This window comes from Myotis lucifugus, unplaced genomic scaffold (assembly GCF_000147115.1).
Source record: "Myotis lucifugus unplaced genomic scaffold, Myoluc2.0 scaffold_108, whole genome shotgun sequence".
Taxonomy (NCBI): Eukaryota; Metazoa; Chordata; class Mammalia; order Chiroptera; family Vespertilionidae; genus Myotis; species Myotis lucifugus.
The window spans coordinates 695,177-720,881 of NW_005871156.1; the positions used below are offsets into that span (position 1 = coordinate 695,177).

Sequence of the window (25,705 nt, forward strand, 5' to 3'; positions counted from 1 at the left end):
AGACCACGGGCTGCTGGGAAGACAGGAAGTCTTGCTGTCGCATGCTGCCTGTATGGGAGGTGTCACAATGACGAGGGAGCCAAGAGGAGTGCAAGAGCAGGGGACATGGGTAAGTGGAGCAGCCGGTGCTGTTACTAATTCTGATCAACAAACAGGCTCAGCTGAAGCCACACAATTGAAACTCTCAGCACAGGATTCAAGGGCTGAAAACTTTTGGCCAATGGATTTTTCCATGAAATGAAAAGAAAAAAGAAATCTTATTAACTCAGTTTTGTAAGTAAAAAGCATGAGAGGTTAAATTGGGGTACAAAACATCAAGACCCAGATTTCTTTAATAATGAAATAATTTATTATTTTTAATGGTTGAACAATACAGACGTTTACATATACACAGCAAAGGTTCTCTAAAACATGTAGTCCTTCTAAAAACGCATGTGCTAACTGTAATAAAAAGCACCATTCTCTATGTCTTGACACAGGATTTACATTGGCGTCGTATTTACATAAAGAAACATCTGGAAACAGAATTGCATACTGTCATCTCCCTGTTTAGTGTGTGTTTACCATGAGGAAAATGGCCCCCAACACTTGATGGTTAACAGCAACATTCCCAGAGCACCAAGTCTAGGGACAAGGGGGAAGGCAAGTTTGGTAAAATCAAGAATGCCCCCTCCTCCCCCCAGCCCTCTAGAGAGAATAAGAAATCAAAATAAAAGATCTGGATCAACGTTAGAATTGGGTGTCTTACTAATTCTCATTTTATGATTTTTGTGTAAAGACAAAGATACTCGATTTCTTCAGCCATTCAATAGCTGAGTAGCAGTGCCAGGCAATTATTTCTTCTTTCAGAAGAATGTAAGAAAATCGCCCATGTAATATTAATGAAAAATCATGATAAATCACATATTGCAGCCCTCCCCACAACCCCCAGGTATCTTCAAAAACAAAGAGATCTGATCAAGTAGAATGAGAAATACCAACTCATCTAACAGGGCCTTTGGGTCATCTTCTCCCAGAAGAATTTTTAAAATCATGAGTAGCCAGCTACCTAAACATACTGCATCCAAGAGTTAGACATAGAAAAAATAATAGATTGCCATGCAGGAAATGCCTTGCAGCCTTTGGCTTCCTGGTGCCAGGGCAGGTAAAGGGGAAGACAAAAAAAAAAAACCACTTGGGAAAACAAGGACGGAGAATTGGGGAAATAGATTATAAAGCACAATGAAAGCGATATTCTTGCCAATACCTTATGGTATAGAAATCTAAATGATAATGTGTATGTATATTCTTTGCAAAAATAAGTTTTCTCTTTAAATGATGGGGAGAGGCAAGAAGAAAAAAAACCCACAAAAATCCATTAGCAAGCCCCCAAATATTGCTAGTCATTTTGAACATCAGAATCCTACCTAGTTTACACTTTTTTTTCTCCCCACACCCTAGGATTTGCTCTTGGCCACGTGAGGGATGAAGAAGAGAGGCCCATTGGGAACCCAGGTAAGGTTCCTTTGTTTCTTTTTTAAAAAAGTAGAGGTTAAAGGAAAATGGCCACCTTAAAAAAACACACCAAAAAACACTCACGTGGCCAACTGCAGGGTCAGGACCTGCTTAGACTTAAGTATTCAATTTTGAATGGAAACTGAAATTATTCTAGTCTTGGGTTGACAGGGAGAAGAATCCAGGTCCTGAACCAGTCACTAGAGGAAGGTGCCAGCAGTCGCTGTCAGCACCTTGAAGGCTTCGCATCCCTGCTTAGCAACAGAAAACACACAAAATGCCCGGGGGCTCTGCCGCCGTCCTAAGCCAGAAGGCACGGGCAGTTGTGTTTCCTGGATGCTAACAGAAGCATACACATCTACCTCCTCACAGCATAAAACGAAACTGGACGACACACTCTTATTCCCCATTTGCATTGCAATGGTTTCCGTAAGAATGTAGTTGAGATTTCCTTTCAGTTTTTTAAAATCAATTTTCACATAAAAATATGCATGTGCCTATAGTTATACACAGATCTGTTTACGTACAGTTGTCAAAATCTTAAAGGCTGGGGTTTATCTCTTTGCTCATCCCCTCCCCCCAACAACCCGAATAGAAAGGTTTTTCATTTTGCTTAAAAAACTCAAAACAACCAAGAGGACTGTATAGTTCTCAACAGTCAAGCTGGTGGATCAGTGAATGAGAGGACAGACTGGCAAACCGTGCTGCCCATCAGCCGTGTGGGGAAGGGGATTAGCTGCCGTGGGCTGAGTTTGCTGGTCCTGAAGGTTACAGTTTTGGTCAGAGAGAAGCCCATCTAGCTTGCCGATTCCGTTTACCTCGAGTTTAGAAAGTAACATCTAACCCTGGTGTCAGTTAATCTAGCAAGTTCCACATTTCTATGCAGTCAGATTGAAAAGGACCAGACAAACAGTGCAAAGGTCAAATAATTACTGTTTTATATCGGGACAGTACATTTCATATTTCAACCAAAAGACAAAAAATGCAGTTTAACTCAAAGGCACAACAATTAAAACACAGAAAATAATGGCATCTCTGAGATGCCTTATTTCTAAATTAACAAATACACAAATTTTGTTCCCTTCCCTCCCCCAATGCAAGCCCACAAGCTTCTCCCAGAGTCTTGAGTTTCTGATGCCATCCAGCATCGTGGACTTGTGAGGCGCTTGAACATAGCTATTAAACAAAATGCTTGTGAGGTCTAGCGAATGGCATTCAAAAAGGACCTCAAAGTGCAGACATATCTTTTCAAACACGTTACAGGCTGAGCTGGTTCTCTGAACACTATCACGCTGCTTAAACTCAGGAAGCAGGCTTTAAAAATGCAGAAGGCATACAAATTGTATTTCAGTGCAAATCTTCAGCTGGTAATTGGAAAAGATTCCAACAATAAAAAAATCCTTTGTGTCACCTGCCCCGCCCCCACCCAAAGCTGAAATGAAGGAAAAACCAGAACAAAATAAACACAGGAGAGTTATACATGACTTTGGGATCATTTAGCAATCCACTGCTTCCAATTAAAAAATTTTTTAATCATTAATTGAGAAAACACAAAAGTAATCTTGCTCTGTTTACATTGCTCTCATGTCTAGAATGAGCTGCTGTGCAGAGTGTGTTTGAACACTTGGTTGTGTGGAGGTGGAGTGGTGAGGCTGTGGCACGCTAGAGACCGCAGGCCAGCGCGGGCACGGCTGGCCCCGCGCTGGTTCAGCTGTTGAGCCCTTAGGTTGCAGTGCGTCTGTGGGTTTTAGGAATGTTCTTATCACTTTGTGACATACACTCTGTTTCAGCGTCACAGACTTTACAAATGGTTTAAATTCAATGGAAAAGATTCGCCAGAGGCTGAAAATATCAAGACCTCAAAAATATGAATGCAAAAATATTAAGGGGAATGAACCAATTTGTAGATACCTACATACAAAGTTTCTAGGACATCTATAAAAGCACAAAGTCATAAGAATTTATTTTCCATTACATTAGTTTATATAAAATGAATAAATAGTCTTTATAGATTTAATGTGTCTTATGTACATATACATGTGCTCTGTTTTAGCTTAAATAAAAATGCTACAAAGTGGGAGACCACGTAAGGGAGAAATCATAACCAAGAAGAAAAAATCAGCCTTTTAAACTATCAACCCAAAAGCCTTCATGAAGAAGTTCCGGGTGAGTCCAAAAATAACGAGGGATTCTAGTAACACGTACCAGCCCCTCCTGTTCCCCTGCAACACAGAGCAGAAACGTGGACTTTCCTTTCACTGGTGGTAGGCACTAGCTCAGCTAGTGTCAAAGCTCAGTTATTGCTGAAAGTTAAATAGGAAAATAGATTAGAATTGGACCAAATGTCACTTATTCTGGGGGGAAAGAGGCATAATCACTTTGTGTTAAGTGGGAAATGGAGATCTAATTTATCTCTGAGGTAGGAAAAAAAAATGTTCCAGAGACAAGTAGCATAACAAACTTGGAGAAGAATGCGCATTGGGGATAGCAGTACACAGCGCAGCCCCAAAAACATCACAAAAATAGACGGTGCTATTTTGTTTGTGAGAACAAACAATATTGGAACTTTGATGAGCTGTGCAACCCCAAAGCCATACTCTCCAGGTGTCCACTTCAGAGAGACAGACGCCCATCCGCACGGGGTTCTGGGACTGAGCACGGGGTGCGGGTGTCCCCTGGAGGTATTCCTGCCTCCTCCCTGGGGAGAGGTCTGTGGGTAAGTGCTCTTAAATGCCACTGTCAAAGCCGACTTTGGAGTTCTGAGGTCAGGCTCTCAACTTTGAAGCTTGTTTCCTTCAATTCCTAAGCACAAGACACAGTCATACATTTCTGCTAGGCAAGTAACACAGTAAGCCAGAAAACGTTAAGCAAGGTCTGGTAGGCTACGTGGGGACAGTAAATAAGAGGGGAAACTGCTGAGATGTGAAAATTGCTTATTCGGTCTAAGAATTCTTGGGTGCTTCAAATTGATTGGAATGTACAGTCTCTCAGACAAATTTTTGTGGAGAGAAAGAGAAGCTAGTGGATGAAATCCTAAGCACTCCTTGCAAACGTTTACAGAGCTGATGTGGTGAAGGTGGTACACGGAAGTTGACGTGCAAGGGAACCGTGGGCAGGTCCAGTACACTACCTACTCGGAGCCGACAGGAGACCAGGGGCAGCCGCAGCGACCTCTCTCTTATAGCCCGAGGCACGTCTTGCGATTGTCCTGGAGCTTTATTCTCTTGATGCTGGCGCTGGAGTAGCCCTCGTCACTGCCGAGGCTCTGCATGCTTCCCCGCTCGTCAGAATCACTCACGCTGCTGCTGCTCCAGTCCAACTCGCCCGTGAGATCGTCTGTGCTTTCAACATCCACATCGATTTCTTCTGTGGGAGGACAAGGGAGACAGGGGTAAAGGCACCCTTCAGAGAACTCAGGCGGAAAACCCCAGCGACTCCAGGCCGAGCCCTCTGGACTCTGGGGCCTAACTGCTAAAAGGAGAGAGGGACTCGCTACTGACGGTCAGCTCAGCTTCCCTACATCACAAGCAGGTTCTTAGTTCCCTGTCCTGCCTCTGGCCGGTGGTAGAGGGGGAGGGGGGTGAGGGCACAGGGATCGGGGCTCACCCCTGTCGGAGTCGGAGCGCTCGGATGAGACCGTGGAGCCGATGCTGTCCATTCGTATCCTCTCGATGCCCAGCTTCTCCAGCTGCCTCTTCAGGTGCCGCTGCTCTCGCTGAAGCTTGTCTATTTGGTGAATGGCTTTCCTGTCACAATCTTCAAGTTTCTGCAAGTCAAAGGGGTAGTGAGAGTCCACAGGCAGATTTCACAGTTGGCAATGACCCTGCATCTTCCTCTCTAGCATCGGCTTCTGAAAAAATTGGCAGATTTCCTTCGGTGTGTGAGTAGCTTCGCACAGAGACAGGAAGTTGACTGGCTTGGGGACTCCTGTTTTCGCCTGACACCTTCGGCACTGACAATGCTGTGCCTGTGCTGTCACGAGGACTCTAGGGGGGAGCTCTGAGACTAGCCTCCTGGTGCCCCTCACTTTTGATACGGAAAAGACTGCAGGCAGGAACCCCCAACCTGGCCTCCCGTGCCTGCAGCGACACCCTGAACACCTAATCTCCGAACTAGAGCAGTGCATGTGGTGGGAGCTTAGGAAACAGACTTCTATTTAAATGTGTGTTTATTCAAGTGCATGGCCCAATTACATAAGCACTTTTTGCATCATGCCAAATCTCAATTAACTTCTGTTTGTTAGGAGGAAATAATAGTCCCTTTTGAAGTCCTGATTCCAAATTGTCCAACATAAGAGCTTTGAAAACACATTTCCGTAGACCACTTGTTTTTACAAATATGTCCTCTAGCTTCTCATATTCTTCAGATAATTAAGAAGATTGTTTAATTGTGATTGTTTTGCTCTAAACAGAGATTCTTCCCCCGCCACCCAAGAAATGTCATGAATGTAGGCTACTAACCATAATTAAAGTGACATTTTCCAATCCTATATAATAAAAGGGTAATATGCAAACTGTCCCCTAGACCGGTAGTTTGGCTGGAGTTCAACAGGGGGAGGGGCCAGCCAGACCCCAGCCGTGCATGAATTCATGCACCGCGCCTCTAGTCATGACTAGAAACACATGCTGCAAGAGCCTGAACAGAACTCACTCCCCCTTTGCTATCCCAGCTCCGTACTAAGGCTACCTCTGTGCCAGCCCTCTCGGAAGTCCTGGGGATACAAGGTGACCACAGAGACCTGGTCCCCTCCCTGGGGAGTCTATATTCTAAGGATGGAGACAACCAAATAGTCACACAAACCCCTGCTGCAATGCCAACTGTGACAAGTGCTAAGAGAATCACCCGGTAATAGGACCACCTGTCACAGAAGAAAGTAACCAGGTCAGGGAAGGTTTCCCTGAGCTAGTGGTATCTGTGCTGAGATATGAAGAATGACAAGAAGTTAAGTAGGTAAAGAGGGGAAAGCATCCAAACAGAGGGAACAGCATGTACAAAGGCCCTGTGGTCTGAGAACATGACAAGTGCTAGGGACTGAAAGGAGGTCTGGGGCAGAGAGGGTGATGCTGCACACAGGTGAGGGGCAGGCCTGGTGGCAGAGTATGTCCTGAACCACAGAAGAATTCTAAACAGGGTGACAGAACTTGAGCTCAGGACGGATTGTTCTTGGGAAGCACAGAGATCAGCTCAGAGGAAGGCACTGCAGGATTTATTACAGTAGATGATGGGGTGGAAAGGGAAGGAGACAGGCTGTGAAATATCTAGGTCTTGGAGACAACTTAGATATATGGCTAAGAAGCAAGAGCTAACAAGGATTGCCCCGAGTTTCTGGCTTGTATAATCCGATGGGCAGTTGGATGGACCACTTAACTTCTGGTGCCTAAGGGTAAGAAACACGCAGATGGGTCTGGACGGGTTGCGTTTGGGGTGCCTGTGATTCATCCAAAAGGCGGGAAGGAAGCGCTCAGAGGTCCTGCAGATATACATTTGCTGTCCTCGTAACAAACCCTTACTGCTCAGACAAAGATAAACAGGCATCTCAAGGATACACTTACCTTTATGTGCAATTTGGCTGTTGTTAATAAACTCAATGTAGTGTGTCGATTTGATTCAGGCCCGAGCGGCACTAGCCCCTTCAACTTCTCCAGGCACAAGCGAAGTTGGGCCCGTCTATAAAAACAAGATCACAGTAGCATTTCAGAATTTCATGGCAGGCCAAGAGGTACGCCTCAAGAACAAGTTCTGAAAGAGTATGAAGTTGCCCAGGCCCAGTGATGTCCAAGACCACCAATGACCTCTTGCCCAATATATACCTCTGGTGAAAACCAAGGAGAAGCAAAATCCAGGGTTTTCTACAGTTAAATCTATTTGAAATACCTGTGTTGGAATAGGGACTAATATCTACTGTTCACCAGGCATATTTATCAGGTTATCTCCAGGTTTCTGAATAGAGACTATCCAAATTCAGAAAATAATGATATGCCAGGTGAGAATCCTTTTAAACCATACTTATCTTTACCCATTCAGGACCACTAAGTCACTATAATTACATCATTGCTGTAGACAGTATTTATACATGTGAATGACATATTATTCATTAAGTTTTATCTGAAATAGCAAAGACAGAAACAACCCCAATGATCATCAATAGGGAGTAAATAACTAGGGTATATCCATGTAGTGGAGTACTATGCAGCTATGAAAAGAGGATATGTTCTATGTGCTATTAGGAAAGAACTCTCAGGTATATTAAGTGAAGAAAAGCAAACTGCATATAACATGCTATCTTTGGTAAAAATGGAGGAAATATCTGTGTCTTCTTGTATGGACATAAAATCTAGAATGATACATAAACTAGTAACAGTAGTTGGGCAGAGAGAAGTCAGGGAACAGTCAGACTGGGATGAAGAAAGGGGGATAATTTTCACTGAATAAAGTGTTATACCTTTTGGTTTTTCAACCATGTAAACTACTGCTATTCAAAAGTTAAATATATTTTTTAAAAATAATGAAAAAGTACCACTGGTAATGCTACATGAACAAGCATGCTGAACAGCTGGAGAGAACCACGTGTATGTCGGAGAGTGGCAGAATGGAGCCATGGGACAGAGCGGAAGAGGAGAGAGGCTGGATGAGGCAGAAGCCACAGCAACACACGGAAGAGAGGGCCTTTCGTCAAAGACTGACCAGAAGCCCAAAAGTTCCTGCATTTTTGGAAATTAATACTTCATTGAAATCTTGGTTTGGGTTTTATTCTAGAACAGGGGTGAGGAACGGCTGGCTCGCGAAATCATTGGGTCTGGCCCTGCCAAGGCATTAGGGGTGAGTTAATTAAATGTTTGACCAAATACAGCAGGCTAATTTTTAATGATGTTATAAACGGCCTTGGGCAGGAAAAAAGTTCCCCACCCCTGTTCTAGAACATGGCAGATTCTATGAACATGGCCAAGATTCAGAGTTTTTCTTTCAGCTGCCACCTCCTAAAGCCTTCGCAAGCCTTCCAGCCCATGAGATTCCGTTCTCTGAGTACTTCGTTGTTCATGCTGTGCACTGGGAGTTGACTGTGCTGATGTGGTGTTTGGCATTGTGACTGAACCATTCATTGCAAGCTCCTCAGAAAGTGGGGACTGCAGCTTCATCACTGCTGTTGCCACAGTGCCTCCCCCTCCCACAGGCTTAATAAATGTTTGCCGATCGGAGGATGCCATCTAGTTAACTAGACTTCAAGCCCCTCGAGGAGAGGCCACTTCTCCCTTCTCTGCGCCTTCAGCAGTGCTCAGGGTACTGGGGTGTCAGACACAGGCCATTCCCTACACACAATGACCTGAGCAGAGCTCCTAGGAGCCTGGGAGCCTCCTTGCAGCTGAACTTGAAGAAAACCTTAAAGCTTAGTTTGCCCTTTTCCTCCCTCTTAAAAACTTTACTGTATTAATGGAAGCTGGGAATGCAGACCAAAAGGAGAAAACCGTCAGAAAGCTCTACGATAGGTCAGTATGCAAGGAAGTCAGTTCACACCCTTCATATCAAGACTTCAGGTGACACCCCAAGGCAGATCTGACCAGGGGTGCACTCGACAGCCTTTTGAGCCCCTGCCTCATCTGCTTCTGAGCCTCCTTCCTCGTCTGGATCTTAAAGGAGCTGTTCTACATTCTCCAAGGGCCCTCTAAGCCTTAATAAGCTCGAGAAGAACCGCACTCATTCCTGAGCCAGGAAGACTGAATGGGACAAATGCCTAACTATATTATAAGACTTCCACTTGCTCTGAAAACCTGTCCATTTGTTATGGTCACAAGCAAAGACTCACATTAGAGGTCTGTTCCTCCTTCTGCATGGGGGCGGGGGAGCAGAACCTGTGTAAAATGTACTTGTTCACCGTGGATAATAATATTCTTCAAAAAGAGCAGTGAAAATCGATCGTTACTAGAAACACCATAAGAAAGTATACTCAGTCACATACTTATGCATACAGTTATCCAACTTATTTCTTACTACGAAGTTTATAGACTAATTGTTGAGTTAGGAAAAAAAGCTCAAATTAAAAAGAGTTGGACATTTTTCAGTTGGCTTGTTATTTGCAAAGACGGCATGATTCAGAACAGAGTCACATTAGTCTTTATGATGTAGGTTTATCTACAGATGAGTATGTAAATTTTTTAGGAAGTTTGTCTACTGATAAAAATATAATAATAAAGTCATCTTTCCATGCACCGTCATTCTAGTTACACAGGGAGTCTAGCCCAGAAAGTATTTTCACTACCCAAATGTGGGTTTCCAAAGAACACTCCCAGTTGTGAAACTAGAAATAAGCAATTTGACTAATTTGAGCTGAAGGTAATACATGTTCACTCGGTGTCTTCTGGTCTCGTTCTATGAAAATAGGACCGAAGTGCTTTCTGGCACGTTCCTAGCACCTCACTGCTCCAGCCTGAGGGCCACCGTGCCCACCTGCCACCTGCCTGCAGACACACCCCTGGTTGGTGCCTGGCTCAGTTCCGTCACAGAGCAGTGATATTCAATTCCTGAACCAGATAACAAAATTCTACAGACATCTCTGTAACAACTCCCCCTGAGGATCCTCAACCCTGAGACACAGACAGACACACAGACACACCCTCCACCCTGGGACCTGGACTCCTGCAGCCAGCCCTGAGCACCATGGAGCTCCCAGATCCAAAGCAAGCAGAACAAGCCCTTGTCTCAGCTCTCCCCTCAGTCCTGACAGCCTCCTGCCCAGGGATCTGGTTTTGCAGGAGGGGCCTGGTGACCACTTTTGAACCAGGTCCAACTCCCCTTTGGGGAACTGGCAGGGGGTCTGCCACATATCCTCAACAGGAAGCCATTAGACACCTCGCCGTGACCCCTCCGTGCAGCTCCTCCCATCACATCTTCAGACAGTCTCGCCTTCTGCTGCCAAGAGCTGCCTCCCCACTCCCCACCCCCAGCAGAAGAGGGTTTTGCCAAATCCTGGCTCCTTTTGGCCCCAGACTGCCTCTTCCTTTTGCCATGATCCAACTGCTCTGTACCAAGGTCATGAACTTTGACAACTTCACCTGCTGACTCTTCAGAAATGTTGCTTTAATTATTCTGAATGGGCTGATACACCTTTGGTCTATAGTAGCATAAAGAAACCAATCTTTGATCTGAGCTATAATCAGTAACACTCGGAATAAAGTGTGGCCTATAACTAAATTAGATATAAACTATAGTTTCTTGTCAGTAAGTTTTTAATATCTCAAATTTTATTTACTTTTGTTTTTAATTATTTTAAAATCTGAATCTGTCAATCTCTGTAAAACCAAATATTAGTATAGTGATGAAGAGTCAAGTTTTGGGACCCTGACTCTGCCCCTTCCTCCCTGTGTGACCTTGAGCAAGTTTCTTTACTCCATGGAGCCCTCATTTCCTCAGCAGAAGGGTGGCAATGCCCACCTGAGGGCCGTGTGATAACTGAGACAAGGCAGGGAAGCCCCTGGGCCAGCTCTGACATGGAGTACTCCATTTCTGGTAGCAGTTATTCTTTCAATCCTCGCTTCCTCTGTAGAAGAGTAATTACTGGGAGCAAACCCATAATCATAGCTCTATATTATTTCTTTAAAATCAGTAGGGAACTCCGTGTCTCACTAGGTAGGTAGAGGCTAGCTGATAAAATCCAATCACTAAACTCGTCCTTAAAGAAAATAGATCTCTTCTGCCATTAAAAGATGGACAGTCTTAGCCATTTTCTATGGAAACACAGATCTTGCTTATGCTAAAAGCACTTTTGTTTTACATTATAAAATTAGCACAGAGTTTATAAAGCTATTGCATGCGAAAGAAGAAGATTCCTTCAGGCCACCCACATCACGTAGAGGCAGGGGAAGGAGGGACTCAAAGGAGGGAGGGCACGTCCGAAATGCTTGGCCTCCCTCTCACACCTCTACTGCGATGGCCAAAGGAAAGGAAAGATAGGGGCAAAGTGCTGATCTTGGAACTTCAAGCACATCTCTACGTGTGTTTTCAAATCCAGAGACCCTAAAACACCTAGCACAATAGCAAGAAGAAAGGATGGCATGTTCCAGAACAAACTTAAAACAGTCTGGGAAGGATCTCTGGAAAGAAAATGACCAAACTTTGCTGAGAGACATAAGAAAATATGAATAAATGGAAAAAACAGCAAATTCCCAGATATGAATCCTCAAAGTAAAAATGTCAATCTTACCAAGTTTATCTATAAATTTAACATAATTCCAAGAAAAAAATCCCAACAGTATTCTTTATAATACTGGGAAATTAGTTTTAACTTCATCTAGAAGAATAAATGTGTGAGAGAAAGACTGCCAAAATTTTTTAAAAAGAAGAATGAGGAGGAAATGTGATATTGAATTGTATTATAAAGCTTCAATAATTAAAAACAGTATATACTAATACAGGACTAGACAGACAAATCAAGTGAACAGAATAAAAAATTCCCAGGAACAGACCCAAGAATAGATATGAATTTAGCATTTAGTGGGAATAGCACTGCAAATCCTTGGGGGAGGGGGAATGGATTAGTCCGAAAATGGCAGGGAAGTGGGGAGACTAACATCAAAATAAATTCCAAATATATTAAAGATTTAAATATAAAATGCATCTGGATGCCATGCAGTTCCGTTGTTAGTTTTCCTTAACTATTGTCAGCATGAGTCTGAGAAAATAAACAAGCAAGTGAAGGAAGCCACTAATGACGAGGCTCGGGCTCTGAGGCAGTCATCCCGAGCTCTGGCACTGGCGAAGGCACCAGGCTGACCAGCGTGCTCTTAGACGAGCCTGAACGCTGCTCTTTTTATTTCTGCCTCCACACTCTAGCTTCCTTGATTCTACCCATGTGTGTCTCAGGCCAGCAGGTTTGGTAAGCTAGGGAACAGGTGCAACAAAAGGAGTAAGAATCTAGGTAGATGGTGCAATCTGCAGAGAGTGCTTATGTATTTGCTGTGTCAACCCTAAAGCTCTTCCTCACGTGGACAGAGAGACTGGGAATGGTCTCAGGTCTGTTCCGAGTGCATGCCGTGCTTCTCTGTTGTGAGGGAGGCATTGTTATCAGAGATTAGTCTTTTTTATTGAAGGTGTGACTGAGCTCTCTCCCTTAGATTTTCACAGTAAAGTGAAAATGATACAAAAAAGAATTATAAGGTCAAGGCAGAGCAAACAACATGGAAGCCAGTGAGTGAAGAGGGTAGGTAAGTAGGTTTATAGGTGGGAATCTTGAAACACACACTGAGCTCTTTCATGCATTTACTCCACTAGTATTTCTCAAAGGACAGTAGTCTATGCACTGCTGCCTTCCTAGGTGCAGGGGGGTGTAATGTTGAGTAAGACCAAGTCCCTGCCTTGGAGGCACTTAAAATCTAGTTGGAGTTGTCAGACACGTCAACAAATTATTGCAAGATTACTTATCTGAGGGACCTTCAGACCATGACCAATACCAGCTCCCACCGAAAATTCCAGAATGGACCCACTTTGCCCTCTACCAAACATATTTCTTCATTTTCCTCAATCATATCTTGTTTGACTTCTCCATAAAGGTTTTTAAGCTTTTAGAGCTTATCATAAGTTTTTTTTCAAATAAATCATATTCCTTTATTCACATGCTACAGACCTCCTATGTATCCAACTTGTTCTGTTTCTTTCGTTACCAAATAATGGAAGAGACCAAGTCTTCTAATTTATATTAAATAGAAATAACAATGTGTCTGCAGATATTGACCTAAGAGTAGAATCTGCTATCTTCGGTAATTCATATCCCTTCTCTTTGAAGAAAGCCTTACTTAACAAACATGATACACTGAGTACTAGTTTTCATTAAAGCTGGGCCTAAGATTATTAACCAAAGAAGAAGAAAAAGTTATATAAACAATAGTCTATTTAACGCCAAGGTTTCACCATTTTATCTCCTACTTTTGTGTGGACACAGAGTTAGTCAATTAAATAGCCTTATAAATCTTAAAGGATAATTGGAGAGGAATAAAAATAATTTCAGATGTAGGTATATAGTAAGAAAAAGAGGTTATTTAGTATAAAGTAAGAAGAAACAAATCTTAAGGGGTCAAAAATTACTCCCTAAAAGTGATGATAGGGCCTAACCTTCTCCAGAGTTTGGTTTTAGAACAAAACCTTACTGGGTTAAACAAAAAACCCTGATGAAGGCTACATACAAGTCATGCTTTGAGGAAAAAAAAGGACTTTCTTCCTTTTTCTAAAATGATCCCTTTATAAAAAATTGCCAAACACTTCATTATTACCACCTTAATTAAAGCTTTGGAAGGTCTTGGAGATTTTTCAGAATTGTGATAGTAATCTTTGTAAAAATTTACAAAGGTAGTTATATATGCTAGCTGTACAGGAACTTGGCACTCAGTGAACAGTGAATGTATAAATAGCAATTCATGGTGGCTACATTTAAGTTATAAAATCACTTCTCTAATAAAAGTATGAAATACATAAGTATGCCTCATTAATATTTCCTTTCTAAAGCCCAAATTAAATATATATATATATATATACATAAACTAGTACTTGCTTGCTCTATCTCACACTTTGACTATCAATGCCTATGACAAAAAGTCAGGGAAGCCCCCGTGTTCCGGGTAGGGGATTGGAAACTGATTGAATGACCAGCATGTATCTCTTCTCCAAGTTCTTCCAAGGGCAGATCCCACCTACCCAAGAGGAAAGATGGATTCTAGTGGTACACATCGGAGTGCTCCTCCACACCATCAAATACGGCACACGGATACCTATATACTTCCTGTGTAATAACCAGGTCGCGCCCTTAGCCTCATGTGGCAACAAAGCAATGTGGATGTGTTACAACATCCTACAGTGAGATCTGAATGTACTTGAGGGAGTTCAGGAGCAGTAAGAGTGGTGCAATACATACCACAACTCAGACCCCATGCAAAGTCAGTCCTCTATCCCTTTGATTGAAGGAGCTTAGCTATTTGAAAAGCCAAAATGCGAAAGTAACAACTACAGGGACCTGCAATGAATTAGAATATCCTGCTAGAAAGGACCTGGCTGAAATGGTTTCATATGCCAGACCAGATGCCACTGAAACACTGTTTGACAAAACGAAAATAACAGCTTACATCAGGCTGCTGAGTCCTCCCCACGGAGCACACACAACAATCTTCGTCATGGGGTTCAGAAGACTCTGGCAGAGGTAATCTCTCTAGACCAGCTGCCTAATTCCAGCAAGGCCTGCGCATGCACCATTCCAGAAACACCAGTGTCTGCTACTAACGGAGATGCTAGAGCCTTCTTTTTTGGGGGAAAAAAAAAGAGTCCATTCTAGCACCTGACTCCTGACACTGGCTGCAGCTTCTGTGCATTCACTCAGTCTCCATTTGCTAAGGGCTTATTGAAAGGTATTCAAACCAGAGAATTCCCAGTGAAGAGAAGGAAACAGCAGAATTACCATCAGCAAAGAGAATAACAAAAGATTAAAATATTTTCTTTTTCCAATAAAAATCAATGAGTAATTACAATGGGAAACCAATAGCAATAAAAAAATATGTAAACCAGGAATATCTTTTACAAAAAATGTGCAAGATCTACATGGAAACATCTAATATATAAATAAGAACTTTTTAAGGTTAATTTATATTGGAATTATTTAATTTTTATTTTGAAAATCCCAAAAGAATTTATGGGGATAAGGAATTGATGGACTGATTATAAAATCACCAGGAAAAACAAACTGATGAAAATAGCTAAGAACAGGGTTAAATAAAAGAAGAAGGGGAGGAGAATAGAGATTTGCTTTACCAGATCCTGAAGTGCATGATAAAACCTCAGTGATTAAAACAATGTACACTAGCCCTAGCTGGTTTGGCTCCGTGGATAGAGTGTCGGCCTGCGGACTGAAGGGTCCTGGGTTTGATACCGGTCAAGGGTACATGCCCAGGTTGCGGGCTCAATCCCCAGTAGGGGGCGTGCAGGAGGCAGCCAATCAATGATTCTCTCTCATCATTGATGTTTCTATCTCTCTCTCCCCTCTCCCTTCCTCTCTGAAATCAATAAAAATATATTTTTTTAAAAAAATAATGGCCAAACCGGTTTGGCTCAGTGGATAGAGCGTCGGCCTGCGGACTGAATGGTCCCAGGTTCGATTCCGGTCAGGGGCATGTACCTTGGTTGCGGGCACATCCCCAGTAGGAGGTGTGCAGGAGGCAGCTGGTCGATGTTTCTCTCTCATCGATGTTTCTAACTCTCTATCCCTCTCCCTTCCTCTCTGTGGAAAATCAATGAAATATATTTAAAAAAAAAAAAAAAAAAATAATGTACACTGGCACGGGAAGACTCAGCCATAAACTGGTTGGTGGGCAATCCAGCAGTCAACATCAAAACCCATATCAACTTGTACACCATTAATTCCACAATTATAACCTTACCCTAAGGAAATAATTATGATGTTGGACAGAGATTTATCTACAAGGTAAATTAAGGAAGCATTGCTTACATTAGCAAAATACTGGGAAGAACCTAAAATAGGTGATTGGTTATATGAATTATGGTGCATTCATATGATGCAATACTGGGCATTCTCTAAAAGTAATGTTAGGAAAGGAGATTTAACAACATTGGAAAATGTTCCTAACGTAACTTAAAAAGAAGATTCAAACTATTTACTATATGATCTGATGTTAATTTTTAAAAGTATGCACAGAAGTCTAGATAAATATATAACTTAGCAGGAATGTTAGCAGTTGTTACTGCTGCAAGGTCTATTACAGGTGATTTTTTTTACTATTCCATGTGCTTTTCTGAATTTTTGAATTTGCTACACTAAACTAGATTTTTAAAGTTATTTTCCAAAACCAATTGAAAAGATACATTTCCAAGGTCCCTTGATTTCCTCTGGCTGCTAGATTCATGGATGATTTAATTTTTAGTATGATTTTTCTGTATTTCTCAGAAACTTCTACAAGATTAGTTTTTGAAAAAAAAGAAACACACCATCTCCTCACCAAGGGTGTTTCCTTAGGAGGCTGGACCCACAACATTAGTTAAAATGCAGAGAAGCCAGGGCCCAGCATCCACAGCGACACTACACTGAGCCTCCACCCGGGAGCAGGTCTGTACTGGGCTCCGGGTTCCCCACACCTAACACACAGCCTCTTTGGTGGTCACGGCACCTAGTCCACTGAATGGAAAATATCAACTGCCTTCACCATTCTAGGTCTTTTCTTTTCTCTTCCCATCAATGCCAGGATTATTTAAGTGGTACATTGAATACAGTATCCTCAGAGTGGAGTCCTGATGAGCACCAATTATTCAGAATCTCTAAAGTGCCACAGAAAAGATTCAGAGAGAAAAAAATCCCAGTCAGAAGTTGTGTTTTTCTAAATTACTACTTTTTTTTTTTGAGAGCTATGCCAGTCTTTGTCACATGATGGTAAGGTAAAAAATGGCTCACATGTAGTAGCATTTAGCAAAGCAGTGCTCTTGTATAGCATTCAGTTACTAAAACCAGGGAGGCTGTAACAGCAGTTGTTCAACTGACCTCAAAACCCTAAAATCTTAGGCAACCACACTAATAAGGGAGAAGTGCCCGACAGCTTTAATCTCCTCCCCTGGACTGCAGCAACCAATGCTTGGCTAAATTAAGTAAATTTGAGTCCTTACTTCCTTCTCTTCTGTTCACAGGCTCTAGGCAAGAGGAAGAATTATCAAGACCTTAAAAGACCAAATTCCAAAAATGAAAGGACAATAAGGAAACTAGATAAGTAACCCTTCAACGAACAAAAGTTGACGAGTCATACAGAAGCAGCCGGAATTATAAGCAGCCTGCCCTGCCCAATGGTGACTTCAAATCCAGTCTTCTAGAACTCTAGCCTCCACAGCCACCTGTGCATACCTTGATTTCAGCACTCAGCATATTAACTGGAACTCTCTGTGTCTAGCTCACAGACAATCTACATTTCTCTAAGGTGGGGACCATGCTGATTTAATATCCCAGTATGAACTCATTTAACACCTGTGCGGAGCACAAGTTCTTGGGCCACTGTTGGTAGAAAACAAACATCTTTGAACTACTATAATAAATGATAAAAATTGACATTCTGGTGGCATTCCTGCAGAGGCGCAAGGCACAAAGCTGTAGTAAGCCTAAGAGCCCTTATGAGGAGGGATGAAATTTCAATCATTAAAATAAATGCCTAAGTAAAATGTTAGAGGGGAGAAGGAAGACTAGAAGAATTCTCAGCAGAAAAACTCCCAATTTACCCAGTTCACTCCAAAGGCAGGAAGATGGGAGAGAATCTAAAGATGGAAAACAAAAGCTAGGCTCCCTTTCCTCCAGAAGAGACACTTTTGAGTTTCCAGTTCATGATATATAAAGCCCTAAAGCATAAAGGAAGCTCAGACTTAAAAAAGCTCTGACTTAAAACATGTGCAACAGAGAAATGAAACGGGAAGAAGAGATGGGGAGAAACACGGGCCCAGCAACACACTTGCTACCCCACCACCACCACACACAATGGAATAATACTAAGCGTTTGCCCTGTTCCGAGATTTGCCTTCCTAGTAAGGGTCTGGTCTGCCCTTTCACTGACGAAACATGTCACTCAGGTCCTGACTTTCACAGTCAGGCTCCCTCGTCAAAGAGGGTGTGCATGACATTGTACGCCATCTTCTCGTTCATGCCAGGCACCCAGAAAGCCCGTCAGTTTGGACAGGGAGCCCGTACTGCACAATGAAGGGAGCGCGGCAGCTAGAATGAGGGTTGTTCAGTGACTTTAGCCCGGAATGGACACGAGAATCACCTGAGAGCTTTAAAAAAAAAAAAAAAAAAAAGGCTAGTGGACAGTCTCAACCCAAACCAATTAAATCAGAATTGTTAGGGGTGAGGTCTGTGTTTGTTTGTTTTTTTAAGTTGCACAAAGAATTATCATGATTTTTCTGCATAGTAAAAGCAAGTGTTTATGGTTTTTTGTTGTTGTTGTAAAAAGTCTACTAGAGACAGATTTGCTTTAAAATATCCCATGAAGAGGAGTGGTTTTAGTTATACAAGATTGGCAAAATATTGATAACTGTTGAAGCTGGGTGATGGGTACATATGAGTTGATTACATTATTTGCTCTATTTTTGTCAATTTGAAAAATTCTATAATAAAAAGTTACTTTATAAAATTAGTAGAAACAACAATTTGTTCTCTTCCTCCCAAATGTATAACTATATAAGTATAATGTATTTAACATGAAAAATAATTATTAAAACACTACAATAAAAGCTTTGCAAGTGCTTCTAATGTGCAACCAGAGTTGAGAGCCACCAGGCTGTGTCCTAGAAGGATGGGCACACTTGCTGTGGAAAATGAAGATGTAAATACACAGCACAAGGCAATCCCGGCGAGAGAGCAACTAAGGCCTGTGGCAAGACGGAACCCAGTGAGGGTGGCAGGCTCCTTTACAAGGCACTAATCCAGTGGTTCTCAACCTTCTGGCCCTTTAAATATAGTTCCTCATGTTGTGACCCAACCATAAAATTATTTTCGTTGCTACTTCATAACTGTCATGTTGCTACTGTTATGAATCGTCATGTAAATATCTGATATGCAGGATGGTCTTAGGCGACCCCTGAGAAAGGGTTGTTCGACCGCCAAAGGGGTCGTGACCCACAGGTTGAGAACCACTGCACTAATCCAATTTCTGCTCTGCATCTATTTGCCCGAATTCTGAGAATCTCTATTCACAAGGATATTATAACTACACACATACAGGTGCCACGTAGCTGTGGTGTTTGAGGGAAAAAGCCTGGCTCTGAGTATATAGTATATATATAGATATATCTGTGTGTGCATGACTTAATACAGCACTGTCAATTATATTCAGTAGCACGTAATTTTTAAAAAACACCATTTGGGAAACACTGCCTAGGACCTAAAATGCTCTGGCCTGTGGAACAGTCACACGGAAAGGCATTCCTCAGGAGGCTGCAGGGGTGAGGGTGGGGTGTGGTCTTTAGAACTAGCAAGCCCTCCATCTACCTAAGTGATTTCTGGGCAGTGCTGCTCAGAGGGCCCAGAGTGAACTCTTAAATCAGGTCCTATTGTAGGAGGAGTTAAGAAGAGCAAACAATTCCTAATTTAATGAATAGAAAATGCATCACAACTCCCCCCAAATCCCCAACTCACCGATTCTTCTCCATTTCATTGTGAGTTGATCTGAAAGAGGGAACAAGAAAAGGGTAAGTTTTTTTTTTCTTAAAGGACTACTTCAACACCAACAAATATTTTTAACTTCTTTCTCTCCAAAGTTGATAGAAGACAGAAAAAGGGAGAATAACGCAGTGGGTTCTACTAAAGAAACCAGTCCCTTTGGGGGTCAGGTGCATGTAAATATCTAACACAGAGTTCAAAGAGAAGTGAAAAACTAAGAGGCATGCATTCCCTAGTGGAAAGGTAATCCATTTTAAGAAAGGAAGTAAAAGAAGTCTATTTATACAAAGACAAAACAGCTGCACAATGTGATGTGAATTTGGGTTCTATCATTCCACAAGCTTACTTTAGGCTGAGGGTCCAACAGTGGAGGTGGCACCCCTACTCCAGCCCTGGAGTTTTTCTAGGTGTAGTATTCACCAAAATTTTATGATAAGTTGTTTGACTACAGGATTCAGTTTTAAATGAGTAAAAATCACCCCTCTTCCCTCAATCTTTGTATTCCCTGAAGTAACTATTTTATCATATACAACCTCCTGGAAGGAGCTAATACTGAATGGCTATGAAATGATTTTAGGGAGGAGTTTCCAAAACTCATTTCAACATAAAGACGACAGACTGGTTAGAGCTTTGCCACTGACTGGTACCTTGGAGGAAATGAAACTTTTACCATTCTGTCCTTGGTTAACCCCTCCGTAAAATGGGAATAAAAAGCATTGCTAATTATCTACTGAACAAGCATGGATCAATGAGGCAGCAACTGTAAAAGTGATTAGAGAGCCTTGGGTGAAAGCTGTGGTGGACGTGAATTCATATTATTAGTGTATTTATAGCTGACCTTGAATATAAGGTCTGGTCTAAAAATTTATGGACAGGTTTCACAAAAGTCACAAGCAGTCAGTCAAGTGGTCACTTCAGTGTCCTGCTCACACAGTCCCTCCCTGACTAGTTATAAATAAACCTGAGGAACTCCCCAGTGTTACAAGGGCACTGGATCCTGACCTTATGGAAGCTCTCTAGAATCTAACCAGTTCAGATTATGCCCTGGTTCAAGTCATGAGATTCTGTGGGGCCATCATTAGAACCTTACTGTGCCTAGGAGATAAATTCTCAGAGTAATCATGGAGGATCACTACTCCCATGAATTCTCAGACACTCATTTACATGGGGGGGGGGGGCATCAAGTTTGTTCACATCAGAGACTAGGTGTGTGTGTGTGTGTGTGTGTGTGTGTGTGTGTGTGTGTATGTGTGTGTATGTGTGTGTAGTCTTGAAATGGGACATTTCCAATCTGGCATTTAAACTTCTCTTCTACGAGGAAAAAAAACTAGAAAAAAATGACAGCACTTTCAGTTTTAGAGCATTTGTTTTCTGGATAAAGGACGTGCGAACTTTAAAACTGGTTAACTTAAAAGCTTTAGATTGAGTCCCTTGGTTATCCCTCAGCATTCTTCAGTTACATTTTTCTGAAGGTTTATTTCTGCAATGGCCAGCAGGACATCACAGTTAACAAGAATCTGGCTTACAGTGCACACCTTTGGCTTAAAATCACGTGACATTTTAGTTTTAACAGGGAATAACAAGTTCAAAGTCTGACAGATTTTTTAAATGGATGGAAGTATATGACCACAACTGGCAAAGATTTCCCTGTTTAACCGCAGACAAGGACCTTCCTCAAGTGCCATTCTTGGAAGGTGGTGGTGGAGGAGGGTGGATATTTGAAAAGAACATGGTCTCCTGTCAGAGAAAATAACAGCACACGGGGCACTCGTACCAAAAATTTCTGGATTCTTTGAAGATACATATAAAAAAAATTCTGAATCCTCAAGAGAGACTTTTTAATAGATTCCATAGGAAGCACAACTCCTTCCAAACTTTGAACAGAGTTTTGGAAAGTAAAGATCTTATTTGATTACTTAGGGGTGTTGAACACATTGTGATGTTTACAAGGGGACTTATACCTAATGGCTTGGGCATTATTGAAGTGCATTTGGTTTACTGAAACTGAGTTTGTTTTTAATAAAAAGCAGACCTTTTAAGAAATAATCAGAGATTGCCTGCAAACTCTGTTGATGGGTCAACATTAATATTTTTAATTATAACATTATAAGAGACAGATACTTTGTATCACAATGATTTTCCATGTGATTACTGAAGATTTGATAAATCTGTAATAATTGAAGGTCAATGTCACCATTTAAAAATATATTCTAACAGAAAGATAACTAAACCAAACTACATAGTATTTGAGAATGAGAAAAGTCCTTGGTTCAAAAAGACTCCCCATGTCAGGTCAGCTATATAGCCACTGTCTCATAAAAGAACTGGGTGGCAAGTCCTGGACTTCCTCTTTCAAATGAGTGCCAAAGTCTGCTTTACCAATTTAACATACTTTTTAAAAGCCTGGATTTCAATTCTACATATTTATAACTTATTTCAAAAACCAGGAAGGGAGGAAAAAAAGATTCCATCTCCCTGTATTCCAGTAGTTCTCTGGATGATTCCAAAAGAATCAATATTCACAATTTCATTTGTGGTTTTTTTTTGTTTGTTTTTTAAAAACAAGCAATTAGAAAAACTTCAGATCTGCATTTTCAGTTCCCAAGAAATTTGATATGTGGCTAAATCTTATTTTTTATTGTCCAAGGAAAAGTATTCCCCCCACCCCAGCTCTACAAACAAAGAGCACAGCATTTCAACCCGAATTAACAAGAATAAACTGTTATCCAATGGTTATGTAAACCAGCAGCAATCTCTCCACAGCCCTTACTTCAGTTCACAATCCCGACGATACAGAGCTTTGGATATAAGTCTAATTCAAATCAAGGGATCAAACTGCATTCTCTGGGGGGGATGGCTCTCTGCTCAGGTCAGGAAGGAAATGATTACATTTAAATAAAACAACCTGCTCCTGCTTCATATGATTGTTTGGCGTCTTCTCCAGGTTTAATCATGGTCTCTTAAGAGATCCTCACATCACTGAAGATATCACACTAATTCACTGCTAGTCAAGAATATGGGCAACTGTGAGAGCCTCCTATTTCTTACCTTGAAAGCAAACCAAATCCATTAAGAGAAGTAACAGAGCTTTTCAAAAAATCAGGAGTTGCAGCCATTTTTTTTTCAGGAATAATGCTTCATATTAAAGAGAAGAGAAAGGCTGTTTCTTGGCTTGAAATTCTCAACTCTCATTATTTTTCTTTCCTAATCACCTTCTGGGACCAAGCCACGTCTCTTCATCAACTTCCTCTTCTTTTCCTCTCCCTATCACTGAACATCCCCTGACAACTTTCCTGTGAAACTTAGGAAAAAATTAATTGCTAAGGACCAGGCTTGACTATTAATGTGGACAATTCCTCTCACATCATGAGTAGACAAGAACAAATGAACTACACTTTTCCAGGAAAATAACCCAAAAGGCTTCAAAGTTCTTACAAACAAAAATTTAAAAATTAACACTGTAACAAAATGCAACATAGCTAAATTGTCCTATACCACTGTATAATCCAAGTAAGTATCAGCATCCTTATTAAAGGCCCGGGTAGTATCCATGCACAGATCTATTAGCTACCACTTTCAGGTAATGCTAAGGAAGGGAAGGAAAACAAAAAAATCACCAGGTAATTAATTACCAGGTCCGTGCTTCACAAAGTGCCTTCCTATTCAAGAGCTCAGCACCTGTGTGCTGCTCACATCCTGTGGTTCTACCAACACTGAGGACAACTGGCAGAATCAAGGACAGAGGAGACAGCAAGAACAAGTGAGTTAGGTTTAAGTAGGAACCTTCTGGTTTCCAGTGGTCTGTATTATACCATAGAGGCTAACCAAATACAGCTACTTTCAGGGAGTTATTCATGAGGATGGGAAGGGGATAAGGATTCTAAATCAGCAATGAAAATGTCAATGGTTTTAATTTACTGGAATGAAAGGTATAGTTGAATGGATCTAATAAAATAGATTTCCTAGCTAACTTATATTTGAAGAGCAAGGAGGGGGGAAAGGACAATAGCATTAATAGAGTATTCCTATGTGCCAGGAACTATGTTCAGGGCTTTAATATGTGATTTCACTGACCACCAGTCAACTGCTAGTACTTCCTAGTGAGACTCACAGATTTTAAGAACTGTAATAAGGCTAATATAAAAGGGTTGTGGCATATTAATATTTTGATGTTATATGTTCCTCCATCACCAAAAGGCAGATTTTAACCTCACTCATTCCTCTTTGTCATTATAAATAGGTATGACAAACTAGATTATCAGACAAACCATTGTATTTAATGCACATATCAAATATGAAATCCTACCACCCATGCCAAGTCAGATACTTTAACATGATTATAAATTTTTCATTATGAAAAGTGAAAGAAGTGGATAATGTCCATTTCTCTTTTCAATTCCCTCCACCCAGAGGGCTGCTTCCTCCAATGGCTTACGACCATGTGTGCATGACTGAATCATGATCGCCACTTAATTTACTGGGTTATAATCACAACAGGTAACTTCCATTCTGCAGGTTGTGTCATCTGCTGTATAACCTAAAAGGGAAAGAGAAATATTTACCAAATTACCTGCTACTGCTGTTGTTCTTCTTAGATTTGTTCCTCCGTTTGAAGGCATCTCTGTCCTTGTTATTGTATGGTAACATGGAGGCATAACCATGTTCAGCTTCTAGAAAACCGGAGGATCCAGTTAATGAATGAGCCTGGAACATTCAATACTCTCTCTTCTCTACAGTATTTCCTTTTTACATTTTACCTATATTTCACTGAAAGAATAGAGTGGAAATAATTAAACGCAGCCAGGTGGAATCCTTAGAACAATGATTGTTTTTAAAATTGTGTGAATGCCCTCAGTTCGGAGCAGGTGTAAGGAGCATTCCAGCTGCTCATTGTTGAGAAAGACCCATCAAGTCGCTAAGCGCCTGGAGCCCGGACTCCCCACTGGCAACGTCCAGCAGGTGTGTTAAGTGAAGATGCGGGGCAAACGCCGGGCGCGGAGGTGGGAGGACAGGGGAGGCGCTGCTCCTCCGCCTGAGACGGGCCAGCAGGGAAGAGCCCGATGAGGTAGACCCAGGGCCTGGCCGAGGGGGCCCCCGGCATTCCACCCGCGACGGGGTGGGGAGGATGCGACACCCGGACCCCGGGGTGCAGCGGCCCCCTTTCCACCCCCCCTCACTGCCTGGGGGGCAGCGGGCGTCCTCCCTCCCGACCGCGCGTAGGGAGAGCTGAGGGGTTAGGAGCGCTCGCGGTCGCGCTCTCCGCGCCTCCAACTACCCCCGGAGCGGCCGGGCGCCCGGACCCGCAGCGGGGACCCTCAGAGCCCCCGGCCCCTGTTGGGGTCCGACCCCTCCCGTCCCCGTGCACCTCTCTCCCGCCGCTCCAGGTAGTCAGCCGCCTCCAGCAGCATCTGGATGTTCATCCGAACCGCCGTCGCCATTCTGCACCGGGGGCCGGAGCCACGGGACCAACCCCCACTGCCCACGGGCTCGCTGCCGCCGCCGCCGAACACCCGCGACCCGCTGTGGACCCGGCAGAGCAGGGCTCACAGAGCCTCTGTGGCGACCACGCTGGCCGGAAGGGGGAGGGGGCCGGTGAGCTGGGCACCGCCGACACCGTGACAGAACCCGAAGAAGAGCAGCAGCCGCCCCCGCCGCGGAGTGTTTATCCCCGACTCACCATCCCCCCGCCCCCAGTCCCTTCTCTTGACAGGCCCGCTTCGCCTGCGTTCCTCATTGGGCACCCCAAGACTACCCCGCCTTTGGCTTTGCCCGATTGGGGAAGGGCATTAAGGCCACGCCCCCTAGAGTCCGCTCCTTTCGCTGGTTGGTCATGCTTGACAAGGCCCCCTCCACCCCCTCTTCCCAATTGGTGACAGGATTCGCAACTCCGCCTCGTGCTCCTTCCCAGCTTTCATTGGTTCTACACGACAACCGGGCCCCCCGCCGCTTTGTTAGTATTGGCCAAGCGCTACAGAGCCAGCCACTGCGCCCGCCTCCCATTGGCGGGCTCCCGAAACCTCCCAGCTACCATGACGT

At 42.7% G+C, this 25,705-nt stretch overlaps 1 protein-coding gene across 2 annotated transcripts; it reads right to left on the bottom strand.

Moving 5' to 3' along the window:
* Positions 1-326: 326 nt before the first annotated feature.
* Positions 327-25,319, bottom strand: MXD1 (MAX dimerization protein 1). Of its 2 annotated transcripts, none has more exons than XM_006092966.3 (6): positions 25,035-25,319; positions 24,240-24,339; positions 19,646-19,675; positions 7,047-7,161; positions 5,101-5,260; positions 327-4,860 (listed from the first exon to the last, which is right to left on the bottom strand). In XM_006092966.3, the coding sequence occupies exons 1-6, from the start codon at positions 25,105-25,107 to the stop codon at positions 4,673-4,675; spliced, it is 666 nt and encodes a 221-aa protein (XP_006093028.1). In that variant the 5' UTR covers positions 25,108-25,319; the 3' UTR covers positions 327-4,672. The 2 variants fall into 2 exon arrangements, with proteins under 2 accessions (XP_006093028.1, XP_023613202.1); XM_023757434.1 differs by having other exon boundaries at positions 24,240-24,436.
* Positions 25,320-25,705: the final 386 nt, after the last annotated feature.